General features: G+C 39.6%; 1 protein-coding gene across 7 annotated transcripts in view; it reads left to right on the top strand.

Moving 5' to 3' along the window:
* The window catches only part of MKLN1 (muskelin 1), a 106,830-nt gene that overhangs the window by 16,087 nt on the left and 76,360 nt on the right, over window positions 1–14,383 (top strand). For 5 of the 7 annotated variants that reach the window (XR_013922540.1, XM_080350146.1, XM_080350145.1 and 2 more), the window contains exons 3-4: window positions 6,891–7,033; window positions 8,429–8,517. Coding sequence is in view for 4 of the 7 variants with exons in the window: in XM_080350146.1 (XP_080206272.1) it covers window positions 6,891–7,033; window positions 8,429–8,517 (232 nt within the window). In the remaining 3 variants the exon portion in view is untranslated. Of the gene's footprint in view, window positions 1–6,890; window positions 7,034–8,428; window positions 8,518–14,383 lie in introns of those variants that run through there. The other 2 variants (XM_080350148.1, XM_080350149.1) reach the window with 1 other exon arrangement.

Genomic DNA, 14,383 nt, shown 5'->3' with positions numbered 1-14,383 from the left:
GGGATGTTTTTGGGAGGAGAAGGAGAACTATCCTGTTTATTCCATCAGTATGTTTCATAAACCTGCCTGAAGTCTAATATTTTTGATCCTTTTGATGCCTCTGTGCATCTACTGCTCTTTTAACTTCTTTTTACATATATAGTTAGATAAACAGCATAGGAATTTAATCTGTAGTCTGAAGCCATGTTATTCTATCTAGGAACTATTGATGCAGGGTAATGGGTATTTAGCATGTATTTTATCCCAGCCTGTACCATCCTTTATTTCCTTTAATGCAGGAAGCACATGTTTTTTGTAGGGCTCTCTTGTTCAGATGGCCAGGTTGGCTTGTGGGGTAGCTTTGGACTGGATTTTTCACCTGAGGTGCTCTTAGTTCTTGCTAAAAGTTTTTCCTTCATTTTCTGAGCCATCCTGAATATTTTATGCTTTCCAAAACCTGATTCTGGAATGGGAATACATCTCTAATAACTATCTACTTTAGAATATTCCCAGCCTATACTTAGAGCTGACAAACTGTGATGCAAATTATATTCAGGCATGTAGATTAAGCAGGGAATAATTAAGAGTGGTAGACTTATGTATAAACTACATGAGCTTGTTAGATGTCTTACAACAATTTTATGTGTATTGATCATGGCCTGAATGAAGATGCTGATGCAGAACTACTGAATTCAACCCTGGAGAACAGGGCACTGTTCTGCATGCTAAGCAAGTAGTTTAAACCAAACTTTTGATAGAAGAGAGGTGAATTAGTATTGTACACATATATATATATGTGAGGTATCCAGATCTAAGATCCTTTTATATGACTTGCAAAAAGTTTCTTTGTAGTGGTAACTGAGATTGGCAAGACAGTATTCAAGTTTTATTCTGTGTTATTTAAAGACAAAACCAACAGAAACCTGGCTACTGAAGTGGAAAAGGGCGTCCTACTGGATTCCTCTTACTCAAATCTCTGCATCCAACAGTGAGAATATAAAATGCTGCCCAGTGGCTCATGTATTCAGCAAGCCCAAGGGGAGAAATAATGTCTTTGCAGTGTCTCTAATATGTACTTTATCTAATTCTCATGCTTCTAACCTGAGTGTTTAATTATACATGTAAAGCATTTTTTACAGTGTAACTTCTTTGTTGAAAAATTAACTGGAAAGAGAGAATGGGGAGTTAAAATTTGCAGAAGAGGCTTGCGTGCAAAGAATGTGGTTTTTGTTATTCATTATTTCGGTGTCTACAGAGAGAAACAGTTCCAAATTGTGTTGTCTCATAATTGACAAAAGAACATCAGATTTGGTTGCATTTTGCTCAAAAGAAAAACAGCAACTAGTTCTTGCACCTTGCCCAGTGAAACACTGCCAAATTTTAATGCAGGTAAAACTTTTATGCAGGTCTTCTGCTTCCTCCTTCTTGCAGGCTGAAGCGCTTAAGGAGGATTCTTAGCTTGGAAAACTTCAGTTGAAATAGTGGTTGGCCGAATCATAAGGGTGCTGAGGAGTTGTGGGAAAATCAGTTGCTTTATGTTAGAAGATGGGTATTTTGAATTCTGAAAAATGATGATATATATATACAACGTTTAATCCCCCAAATAAACATCAGGTATCCTGTAGAAAATGAAGTTGCAAAGCATTTTATGGCTTCTGTGCTGGCATAATTTCATTTAAAAATTGGTTGCTTTTGTGGTGACACACTCGTTAAATTGTGTGGGCGGCCATAATAGTTCGGGACAGGAAATGAACTGAAACTTGGTAAAATAAAGCTTTCCTTGTTTCAGACTTTGTTAGCTGAAACTACAAGAAGATACAACACAAGGATTAATGTTAGTCATGCTCACTGGAACGTGCTGTGAGATATTTTAATAAGCTGCAGCCCTAATTGTTAGCGTTTGTCTCATCAGAGTGTTTCACCTTAATGTAAGCGTTTAGTAATTCCCTGCCAGGGTGGTAGTGCTGTGCTGGCTTAGAGGTCAAAATATGAGTGAATCTGTAAATTTTGATTTATTCTCTTCCCTTGTTGAGTGAAACAAACCCCCTCTAGGCACCACTTTTCAGAGCGTTCCTCTTGCTGGGATGAGGATGAATCAGAAGAAAAGGGGTGAGAAATCAGACCATGTGTTCAGTAACTCAACGAAGATCTGTGCTTTGCAGTGAATGTGCCAGAGTCCATATTAAACTTTTTTGAAAAGGGAAGGTAAATGAAAGTGGAAATTTAGACACTTGAAATGCTGCCACATGACTATATTTAGTCATGGGTTTTCCTAGTTTTCTGGGTATGGTAGAGTTAAATAATTCTCATGGCCATGAAGCCACTGGTTGGTTATGAATGAGTGCCAGTGAAAGGAGATACATGAGACAACTGCTTTTCTGTTTATTAAACTAGATATCTTCTGTGAGTCTTGAAATAGAATGACCCAGAAATTATATATTCAATAACAAACCTGTTATATAGTAACCTATTCAGGCAGAAGAGGGCTGATCATTCCATTTTTAAACTGGTTCTAGGCTTACATAGGAAGTGTGAAGCAATAAGGCTGGTAATGCTGAAGACCCACAGGCCTGTGATAAATGCACGTGGCTCCAGTGATGATCTGACTTGGAAGACTGCGTGCAGAAGAACATTTAATTCCCCTGAGTGCCTTGATTAATAATGTGTAGAACAAAAGGATAGATCATGGTTTAGTCGCAAGCCTAATTGCAAAAGCAATGGGTAGGTTTACGTAGTGGACAAGGGCAGCCCCTCTCGAGTGTCTTGGTTGTATTGCATGTGAAAATAATACACAAAATGAGTTTCGTTACCCCCTAATACAAAAAATGCTTAAGCAGAAATGCTCGAAGAGAAAGAAATTAATAAAATACAATAATATGACTCTAATTGCACAGCTTACGTAGTGCAGTTGGGAATCTCCTCCAACATGCTTCATGTGGTAATGTAAATGCTGAACAGTTAAAGAGCATATGTATAAAGTTAGTGACACCGTCCAAACAATTGATTTCAGTTCTGCATCTGAGAATACCAGTTTTCCTCTCTTGATTTCTGTCCTGCTGTGTAGATCGTATCAGGAACTAATTTAAAGTACATTAATAAAATTTACACTCAGCTGTGTGATGCAGCAGCGTGCATATGGTTGTCATCAAATGGTAGCACAGACCAGAGCTTCAAAAACGTTTGGAATTTTGCGGCAGCTTCCAGTGTGATAGGACTGGATTTGCTTTTTTGAATGTACAGTAACAAACTGTTGAGGTGCTGAAATGCCATATGTGACTTACTCTGCTCTTTGGGCATCTTCACTTACAAATGCTTTTAATCATAAACCAGAAGTTTCTCTTCTGATATTTCATAGCATCATTTTTGTAAGTGTTGTAATTTGAGGCTTAAAAATTAGGCTTTAGGTTTTTACACAGTTACTCCAATTAGTGTCTGTGTGCTGTGTCTCTAATGAACAAACACTTCCGTTTATATTTGGATTTTTGGAATACTTCATGAATACTTGGACGTTAAACATACTGACGTTGCTTATAGCAATAGGACAGAAAAATGTCAAATATTGTGATCTATGTATTTGCCTGAAATCTCATAGACTTGTTCTCTCAGCATTTAGTAAATCACTTGATCTTCTGTATACTTTTATCACATCTTTGAAGGCTACAGAGAATAGTCTGTCACCTCTAAAATCCTGGTAGCAGTCCAAAAATATCTGTGCAGCCAGCTGTTTGCGGCTCTTGAGGCAATATATTTTTATCAACATCAGTGAGATTTGTAGCCTGTACCCACAGTGGCAGCAGCATTATACATAAAAGCAAAAATAATCTACGTATATAGATGTATTTAAAAAAAAAAAAATCTATAAAGTTGCATACATAGGTCCAGGTATTAGGGCACAAGCTTTGAATCAAATGTCTTTTGTTTCAGATGGCAGATAAATTGACAAAAAGATTGTCTTTAGCTTTTGTGGTTATTTTCTGTAGCGTCTGCCTGACTCATCAAGCGATGGGGTGTGTGGAAGCAGCAAGGAGAGCTGCAGAGTTCCTTCCCTGTCCGTAGGTTTAAGAAATCACTGCTGGCCATATGGAGTAATTGCCATTCCTTGCTTCCTTCTAGGCACGTATGCCAAGATAAACAGTTTAACTGTGGTCCTGCTTTTCTCTCCCTTAATTTAAGGCAAAAAAAAAAATTGAATAATGCAGGATGATGTTTGTGCCAAGCTTTTGCAAACCTTGCGTGCGTGATACTGGAGAAAAGTATGTCTTCGTGACCCAAACATCAGGTTTATGATTCCAGCAAGATTAAGAATTGCAGTTGCTGATGCTGGTAGCGTTAGCTTCGCTTTTTCAGCTTCGGTAGAAATCTGCAGGGAAGATACGATGGTGTAGGAGGAGTTCTCAGACGTTGTTGTGTACTGTCTGTTCTGCATGGGAATTTTGGCAGCGGGCTGTGCCATGTATCAAGTACTGCCTTACTCATTACAGGACCAGCTTTTTGCTCATCCCTTCCGTTTCTCTGCTTTAGAAAATCTGTTTTCTGGATAGAACTTTGCTTTTTTCTCTGAAGTTTGGGAAGTACTTTGGAACAAAAGCATGGCTTAATGCTAGTTAAACTAGTGGGATCTGACATTAAGGTTGATAGTGTTATCTGCAAAGCTAGAAGTTTTTCCTTAAAAGAACCCTAAAATCTGGAAAAGCACCAAAGCATTCTTCTGTTGGACCGTGATAGTGCTGATACTGGTTTATTGTCTTCATTCTGAAAAATCTTTGAATTCCTGGAAACATCTTTGGCAGTAAATCTTCCATATCCAGTCTCCATTATCATCTGTAACCACTACATATACTAGTTTTAAACTAAGCTTTTTGGAAACATAGTGAGAACCAGCTATTGGGATCACACGTTTATCCTGATGCTACTAGAATGATGTCAGTGCTGCTCCGAGATTTGGAATTAGTTGCTTTATAGGCCCATGGCAGAAAGACTGAGAAATGAATGGATGGGGAAAACTTGTTCTGCTTTTCACCCCAAAGAAACGCTTCTAGGGTACAATTGTCATCCTGAGGGAGCTGTTTAGCACAAGCAGGGTGATGCTCATGACACTTTAAGGGGAAATACTAGTCTTTATTCAGGAACCATTGAAAGCAGCCACATGAATGTAAATAATATATGATGATGGAACAGGCTGCCCAGGGCAGTGGTGGAGTCACCATCCCTGGAGGGGTTTAAAAGACATGTAGATGAGGTTCTTAGGGACATGGTTCAGAGGTGGACTTGACAGTGATAGGTTAACTGTTGGACTTGATGATCTTATAGGTCTTTTCCAACCAAAATGATTCTATGTTGACGAAAGAGTCAAAATACTACGTCATGTCTGGTTTTGGCTGTGCTGCTGCTTGGTGAAAGGGGCCACCAGCAGTGCCTGTGGTAGGAGGTGTTCCCCAGCCCTTGCTGACATGCTTGTGCTGTAGCCTGGACCACAGGGTTTTGTAACAAAATCCAGTATGATGAGTAATTTTGATTCTGCAATTAGTCCCATTTCTCTGTGTACTGCTTATTTCTGAGAAGTCAGGGAAGGGAATTAAACACATTGTTTTCAGGTATAAAACAACGTATTCTGCAAAACAGGATGTCTCTAGACTCCCTCTAAAACCTGTTTGGTAGCAGAAGGTTAAATAAGCTTGGTGCTTGATGGTCCCTGATGAATGGTGCAAGTGCTTCTCTGCATATGCTGTTCACAAAATCTCAGGGATTGGAAAGGACCTTGAAAGCTCATCCAGTGCAATCCCCCCATGGAGCAGGAACACCCAGATGAGGTTACACAGGAAGGTGTCCAGGCAGGTTTTGAATGTCTGCAGAGAAGGAGACTCCACAACCTCCCTGGGCAGCCTGGGCCAGTGTCTGTTACCCTCACCGAGAAGAAGCTTCTTCTTATATTTAAGTGGAACTTCTTGTGTTCCAGTTTGTACACACTGCCCCTTGTCTTACCATTGGCTGTCATCAAGAAGAGCCTGGCTCCATCCTCCTGACACTCACCCTTTAGATATCTGTAAACATGAATGAGATGACCCCTCAGTCTCCTCTTGTCCAGCTCCAGAGCCCCAGCTCCCTCAGCCTTTCCTCACACGGGAGATGCTCCACTCCCTTCAGCATCTTTATTGCCCTGCGCTGGACTCTCTCCAGCAGTTCCCTGTCCTACTGGAACTGAGGGGCCCAGAACTGGAACAGATCTTTTCATCCAGCAGTGCTGGTGAAGCTGGTAGCTGGGACCTGAATGTAAATAATCTGACCATACACTGTGGGGGGGGACATCTATGTAAGGGGAGAGCACAAGGGAGAATGTTTTGTCATTTTATGTGTAAAGCTTCTTTATTGTCTGTTAGTGGCTTGTTTTTATTTGGCGTGGTTAATAAGCAGTTGGTTCCTGTGTTAGCCACACATCAAACTTAGTCTGTGTTCAGTGGTTAAATAGTGTGAGCCCAGAGAGGAAAAGTAATTTGGTGTTCTCTTAGCATGTGGAACATACTGTATTTATCTAATTGTGCATTCAGTTTAGGTTTCATTTCAGGCTGTAGTGGGTGTTTGAATCATCACTCTCAGTAGTTTGATCCTATTTGCCAGATTTCAGGAAGTCTTGCATCCAACTTGAAGAAATGTATCTAAGCCCTGAATAGAAATGCCTAGGAATAGGTAGTTCAAGCAACTTTTTTTCCTGGATATGCTGCTTTTTAAAGTCCTGTTCCTAAAAAACCTTTGCTTCGTTCCAGGAACAAAGGGGATAATATAATAATGGGGAGGACTCATCTTTCATTCTCTGGCTTTGTAAACTGAATTTTTTGAAGGCTGTAATGCTTTTCCCTTAGTGTGTTTTGCAGCCTTGGCTTTAATATTAAAATTCACTGTCCTTTCTTCCACAGTATTTGATTCTGAAACTTGAAAGACCTGCCATAGTCCAGAGTATCACATTTGGCAAATATGAGAAAACGCATGTCTGCAATCTAAAGAAGTTTAAAGTCTTTGGTGGGATGAATGAGGAAAACATGACAGATCTTTTATCCAGGTAAGATAATCGTAAAGCTATGATAATTGTAAAGACTGGACCAAAATGCTCTTCCCCCTCCCCAAGCAGACACATGGCTGACAGTGTAATAGAGCCATGGTTGTGATCCTGCAATTAGCTGCCCTTGTGGTTGTGGTCAAGTCAGAGCAGCAATCCCAACGCTCGCCCCGGGAAGCCTTCCTTATTCTGCTCTAACCACAAAGCATTTGTGGAGAGCGGACTCTTGGAGATTTGGAAGAGCTGAGAGTGGGGTGCAGCGTTGCTGGATTGCAGTTCTTTTCTTCTGTGTTCTTGAGGCACAAGAGAAATGATTCCCCAGGTGCAGGTAATTTAAAGTAGCTTTTAAAAGCCCAGGTAACCTGCGTGGGTTAAGAACTTTGCAGCTATAAAGGTCTAAACTAGTCAGCTGCTCTGCCTTTCTGCAAATGGGTAAATAAATCAAATAAGCAGATGGAAAACCTGTGTTTTCCTTTGTTTACTTTAATTTGGTAGTTTTACTGGTGGGAACTAATGAAAGAGCCTTTTGGCTATCCAGGCTATCCAGAGCTTCAGGGTAGTTGCTAATGTAAATTCGTAAGGGCCTTGTAAGGACTCTTCTCTTTCAGAAAGGGAAATTATGTATAAATATCTAGGAGCACAAGAGAACTAAGTAGCAAGAACTAGTCTATTTTTGGAGGCGTACAGAAGGAAAAGTCCATTTCTGGGGAATATATGGGTGTACATTGTCTCTACTCAAGCAGAATAGCCATGGAGAAACATGGGAAGTTCTTTTGTTGCAGGTATCCTTCAAGACCATATAGAAACTACCCGCAACCCATCCCACCCTTTTGCCCTCTTCAGATAGACCAGTCTTGTAATGTTGACTTTATTGCTGCTAGAATTAAGGGGAAAGAAGTCTTATTAGCATAGTAATTATTAATATCTAATGTCATTTGACTTGTACTGAAGTTTAATAGAAATCCATATTTTGGGGCCTGTACTTGCATCTTCAGTAAAAATAGACTTAAGATTTTTGATAAATTATACCAAATATTTGCTCCTTTTATAAAGTAATGCCCATAAATGGATCACACGGTGCTTTGGCGGTGTGATAATTCTGAGAGCTGGTCCATCTCCCTCTTAAGAACAGATCAGTGAGGTTCGGGCAGATTGCTTGCTGAAGTCGCAGGGTTACAGGCGCAGACGAGCGGCGTTGATCTGATGTTCTCTCCAAAAGCCATCAGCCAGGGAGATGAGATGGTGGCCAGCAGTCCAGGCATTGATCCAGCATGCATACCTGTGATTCACAGTAATATGAAACAAGCTTCGCATTTCAGACATGACCTAGATCGCGTTTATTAGCTAGTCCTAAAATACAAGGTAAGATTTAGTAACCTTATTTATTTTTTCCCACAGTGGCTTAAAGAATGATTATAACAAAGAAACATTCACCTTGAAGCATAAAATTGATGAACAGATGTTCCCCTGTCGATTCATTAAGATAGGTAAATGCATTTTTTCGGCATTCTGAGTAGAAAATAATCTCTTCTTATACTTGTGCCAGTCTTGGCACTTGTGACTTCATTGTACGCAGGCAAAGTATCCACAATAGCTGTTCCATTTCATGATCTCTTAGGCTGGTTAGATTGGAACACAGTGAAGTCCTGTTACTGAGGAATAATAGCTTCATAACGTAAATCCTGGGGAATGAAAGTGAAATACAGTAATTTTCAGAAATACAGTGTTGAGTCAACTAATTGCTGAAGAAGCTGCTTACTGTCCTACTATAAATTGCTATATAGAGCTTTAAAATAAAACCATTAAAATCTAAATACTGGTAACAAGTTATAGCACTGACAACTTTAGAGCTTGAAAAGGGTTGAAGTCTTTTGTTCTCCAACAGGCTTGTGACATGTAGAACAACAGCAGAACCCTTCCTTGTTCTCTTCCTGCTACTCTAAACACTGTCTCGTCTCTGGCTAAAAGTGACATCCAGGGGCAAAGAAGAATTATAGCCTGTGATATCTAGTCTTGTTTCTCTGAAGGTTTTTAAAAAGGGTGCTAACAAAGGTGACTTGTGATGGGAACAGGTGAGGATCTCTCTTCCTTGCTTCATGCAGGGCAGAGAGAACAAGTGTCTTACAGAGGCCGTCAGTGATACCGGTTGGATTTAATTCAAGAATTTAGGGCTTTTTGGCTTTTTGTAGTTCACTACATTTATCTTCCCCTTTCTACCTATTGAGAGTGAAAGAATGACTGGTTTTTAAACTGGCTGCTGAAGGTTAAAAATAGATCAAGGAGGCAGTTGCTTGAAAAATAAGATCCTGTTGACTAATTCAGATGAATTTAGGGAGTGTTTCGTAGCGTTGGGCAGTTCCTTTGCCAAGACTTGGATGATAGTGACTGTAGGGGCTCCCCTTGGAGCCCATTGCTCTAGTGTTTCCTACACAAGTTTCTGAATCTCACGTTTGCCTGAGCAACTGGAAGCTTCAGGCTGGGAATCAAGTTCTCATTTGTGTGCCACGGATGGTGGTGTTTCCCATTCCTAGAGAAGTGAAGAAATTTGGTTTGTTCATTTGGTTTGGTTTTGGCTGCTAGTTCTTGAAGCATCTGTAGCTCTTGGCTTGAGAAAACCTCAAGAGGAGCAGAGGAATACTTAAAGCTTGACTAACATCAAGAAAGCTAAATTGATTTTCTTTTTTCTTAATGTATTCTGAAGCTTCCCGCATTTGGTTTTTAGGAAAAATATTATTTTTCTGTGTCTAAAAAACAGCAAGTAGTTACTGAAGGGCTAAAGGGGTGAATGGAAAGATTGTCAGCCACTTCTCTGGATGTGAAAGTTATATTCCAGCAAAATGTGTTCCGATGTTATGGAGTGTAGCAGTTAAAACTTGCTAGGGAAGTAAAATACTGATTAATTTCTACTACCAGGTTTCTTTGTCTGATGTGACATGAGTAATAGTAAGAGTTACATGGCTTGTTTTGTTGAGATGGGTTCCTCATGCAGCAATAACAATTGTGTTTAATACAAATCTAACATTAATGTAACTGTCACTTGCTCACTAGTTGTGCTTTGAGATGAGCTATAACTCTTCATTTCTTGAAGCTATCTTCTATGAATAAATTCCTGTCCTAGGACAGAAATTAAAATGGCCTTTTCACCAAAACCTATTAAAACCTGGAGTTGATGGCTAGCGTCATTTTGTTATGAAATTGCGATGGTGTTTTCTGCTGTGAAACAACTGCAAAACGATGTTACGAAATTCTGTTATTTTTCAGATTCACAGCTTGAATATGTTTTCAGTTTGTTAAAATTTCCAAGCTGCTAGCCAAAGTAACTCAAAATTCGAAATGCCGTGCTGTGTTCCTTGAAACCCTGCCAGTAAACATGAGACCAAAATCTGCCCTTTTGGACTTTTAGAGACCGACCCCACAGAAGTTACTGGTACCAGTGAGGTTTGCGTATTTGGGGAAGGCATTAGTTAGTTCGGCAATGACTTGCCTTGAGTATTTGCTGTATAATTCTGCGGATAAAGCATTCTGATCTATATACTACTGTTAACAGGTTTATACGGGAGGGCAGGGCAGGAGGAACATGACATGAGTAGATCTATGAGAGGGCAAAATACTTCTATTGCTCATGTATTAGAGGAAGTTTTAGACTCATAGAAAGCAAAAAACCCAACTTTTTCTCTCTTTTTGTCAAGAAAAGAGTCACACTCTTTTAGTTTAATTAGTTCAATGTCAGTTCCTCAGTGCTGAAATGCCCAGTTGTGCAGGCTCTTGACCTACTTGACATGTAATTCTTACATGTCATGTAACACCTTGTTAAGAAACTTGGGAGGGGGAAGATGATGTTTATCCAGACAAAATATTGAAGAATAATCTTTTTAATATGTGTGAGTTTTTGTTTCTGACTTTTTGTGATTATTCCAAGCACAGATTTTTTTGTTGTACTGTGTCCTTGAAAGCAGAAGGTGGTGTTGCAACTGATTGCCATCAAAGAGCTTGAAGAAATGCCATTTGTAATTCTCGTGCCAGCTTGTTACTAGCATGGGAGTTATTAATGAGACTTTGATTAAGTTTTGGTGTAATAAAAATGAGCAATACTTTCTTTATAGAATAGTTTCCTGTGTTAGATGTATTGACTATGTTTTTACCTGGGTTTTTCCAAATAGATCCTGTGTCTACTGCCTGTAGGGACACATAAATCAGCTTGAGAGGTATTTGAAATTATTGTACTGTGCTTGGTGCCTCTGCTACTGTCCTCTCTAGTTTATAGGATTGGAGTCCTTGTCTAGGCAGAGCTTCTGATTATTGAGGAATATCCCGTAAAATCATCCTTGTGTGGGTAAAGAAATGTTTGTGACCTAAATACCTTCTGCTTCTGTTGAAGGGATATTGTTTTTATTTTATTTTTTGATTGTATTTTATTTTTCTTCTTCTGCTGGGCACCTGGCTCTGACCGTTCGGCTGCTCCGAACTTATATATGTGTTTCAGGGTGGATTGCTGTAGTATATGCAGCAAAAAAAAACTCATGTTGAGGTGACATTATGGTAAAAGCTGCAGAAATAACTGCAGCTTTAGGCTTCAGATTCAACACCTCTAATCGTAATGTGTTTCCACCTCAAGCGTGGGGAAGAAACTGATATAGCAAATAGGGGATCGTGTAAGATGTGGCCTCTGTAGCTGTATTGCCGGGTAGGGTATTTACTGATATTTGGAGGATGTTTCTCAGCTGTTGCAGAAGTTTTAGTAGGTTTGTGTCCACCCAGGCTGTGGTGTGAGGTCTAAAGTGAGTGAAGGGGATGACAAATGAAAACCAGCCACTGGGAGAAGTGAGAAAAGAAATGGACTTGGACTCTGGAGGGCTTATATGTGCGGACAGCATCCCACACTGCTGTTACCTCCAAACTTTGTGCAAAAATAAGAGTAAGATTTGTGTGGCACGCTGACGAGTAATGCTTATCGCTGGTTGTGTGGCTGTTGCTACTTCCATACTACACTTAGTGTCTCCTTGTTCCAGGTCTGGGTTAAATTGTACCTGGTCTAAAAGGAGATGTGTCTAAAGATCTAAGCACACCTGTGAAGGCTTCAAAAGGGAGAGGGCAGAGAAAAGGATGGGAGGTGTTTCCTTCGTGAAGTCTGGGAACCAGGGAAGAGGTTCAAAAATGAGGAGATAATCTGGCAGAACACTTGGCCTTTGCGAAGGGACTAGAAATCATGTTACCACTTCAACTCTTAAGCTTTGTTTCTTTTCCTGCACCTGTGGAGTAGTTTAAATAGGTGAAATTCAGCGTTCTCTGCCTGTGCAGACCTGCGTTCCCTGTGTAACATCTTAAAGTAGATGGTGGTACTGTGAAAATCTTTGTTTAAATCACCTTTTTCTGGTATTTTTTTCCTTCTTTTAAACAAGATTTTGAAATCTGAGTTAACTGAGGGGTGAAAGTGTCAGCAAGTTGATGGCTTCGCATTTTTTTTGTGGTGATAGCTACCCAGGATTTTTTCGCATGTCCTCATAGATCTTTCAAGCTGTACTTGGCTACCAAGACAAGAGGATGGTTAATTTTTTGCAGGAGAAGTCTGTATAAGTTGTAAGAACTGCTGAAAAGAAAGAGGTGGACATCTCTGCTTTTTTGTGGAGTGAGGTGGGAAGGTTTGTTTTTTACTCAGTGAACTCAGAGCTGTGAAATTAACCTCAGGTTCACTATCAGGAGATTTATGGTCTTGGTCCATCTGAGGTGGTCTGTGGTTTGGTTTGGTGTTTCAGTGCAAGGAGCTGATGTGTAAGTTTTGATTCTTTATAGCTGAACAAATAGCAGATGTAACCTCAGTTTGATTTTGGCCTCTATTTGAGTCTGAGGAACAATCAAAAGTGGTATTTTACTTTTTACTCTTACATGTGGTATTTTGGCAGTCTGTTGCCTTTATAGGTGAGATAACCAGGATGAAATTTATCTGTGTACTTGGATTTAAAAGTAGCAATGTTTTAGGGTATTAAGGTATCATATTGGCAGCATTCATCTTGTGCAAAGGGCAAAACTAAGCGAGAAAGAAGTCTCTTGGGCAGGGTATACAATGTAGAGGGAAGAGAGGTGGCTCTTGGTACTCCTGACCAGTTCACTTCTTGTGTCTCCACAAACATGTACCTCCTAGGAACTGCTCTGAAAACATCTCGCTTTGTTTGCTGAGCAATCACGTAGAACAAACCTATTTGAACAGGATGATTTGAGAGCTATAATGTATAAAATACCTACTTATAGATATTAAAATCAGTTACAAACTCCATATTCAAAGTCTCTTTGGATCTTTTCTAAAAATCTCTTCTGATGACTGCTCCCAGAAGTTGTCAGTATTTACTAATAGGTTCATAGAAATACCCTTTAGAATGTAGAAAATGTTTGAACATAAGCTTTGTGCCTGAATGCATTGCAGAAAATGATAGATCTAGGTTGTTTGAAGTGTAAATGCTTAAGAACCTTTAACAGCTCAGGAACAACTTTAAGACAAATGTTGGGGTTTTGTTTCCTGAAGGAGTAGGTCAGAAAACCCTTTAGTTCAACAAGTTAATCTCAGTGGTGTGTTATAGTGGTTTGAAAGACAATTTTGCTGTGGCACAGACAGTTTATGTAGAAAGGGAGGGAGTAGCGGACTCCATGCTGTTGCTGGTAGCTACTCATTCATCTCTAACACTATCTTTTCCTGTTTTTCTGTTATGTTCAAATAAAAAATGAAACAAAAGTATTTGAAATGAAACCATGTGATTTCGCTGCAGCTTTAAGGAGTCAGAGTCCACACAGGTTTTCTGGGGATTGGAGTTGCTGTGAAAAGCAAAACCAAGTCTTAACCTGCAGATTAATCAATAGATCAGTGCAAGACCATAGGTGTTAAGCCTTACATGAGAGGCCTGCAGTGTGTTTCACAGGACATTTAATATTTTAAGTATATTTGTTCCAATACGCAGATAAAACAGCATTGGCCAAAAAGCTGCGCAGATTTAAGCTTTAAAAAAATATGGTTTTTAAATTGGAAACTGACAGTTTTCCTTCCCTCCCTCCTGCACCGCTTGCAGACGTTACTAATTTTGTAAAATTTAAAATACCCAAGTTTCTAGTCTTCACCATTAGGGAAAATAATTGTTGCTGACAAATGCGGAAATAAATGTACTGTTAGGAGCAAAGGCTGGCGCTGGTATGCTTGTGATTCCCATCCATGTCAAAGCTTGTTGCCTCTCTGAGCTGCTTGAAATGGTAGTATTTTTGCTCTTTTGCTTGCAGTGAGCTTCTGCTTTGTAATGATCTGCTGTGTTAATGTCGCTTGGCACAGGTTGCTTTAAATGACAACTTTAACATGATGTATTTGGTAATTTT

The sequence above is a fragment of the Nesoenas mayeri genome (assembly GCF_963082525.1).
Source record: "Nesoenas mayeri genome assembly, chromosome: 1".
In the NCBI taxonomy this organism is placed as follows: Eukaryota; Metazoa; Chordata; class Aves; order Columbiformes; family Columbidae; genus Nesoenas; species Nesoenas mayeri.
Note: the sequence above shows the minus strand (reverse complement) of the source record. Positions and strands in the feature narration are given on the sequence as shown.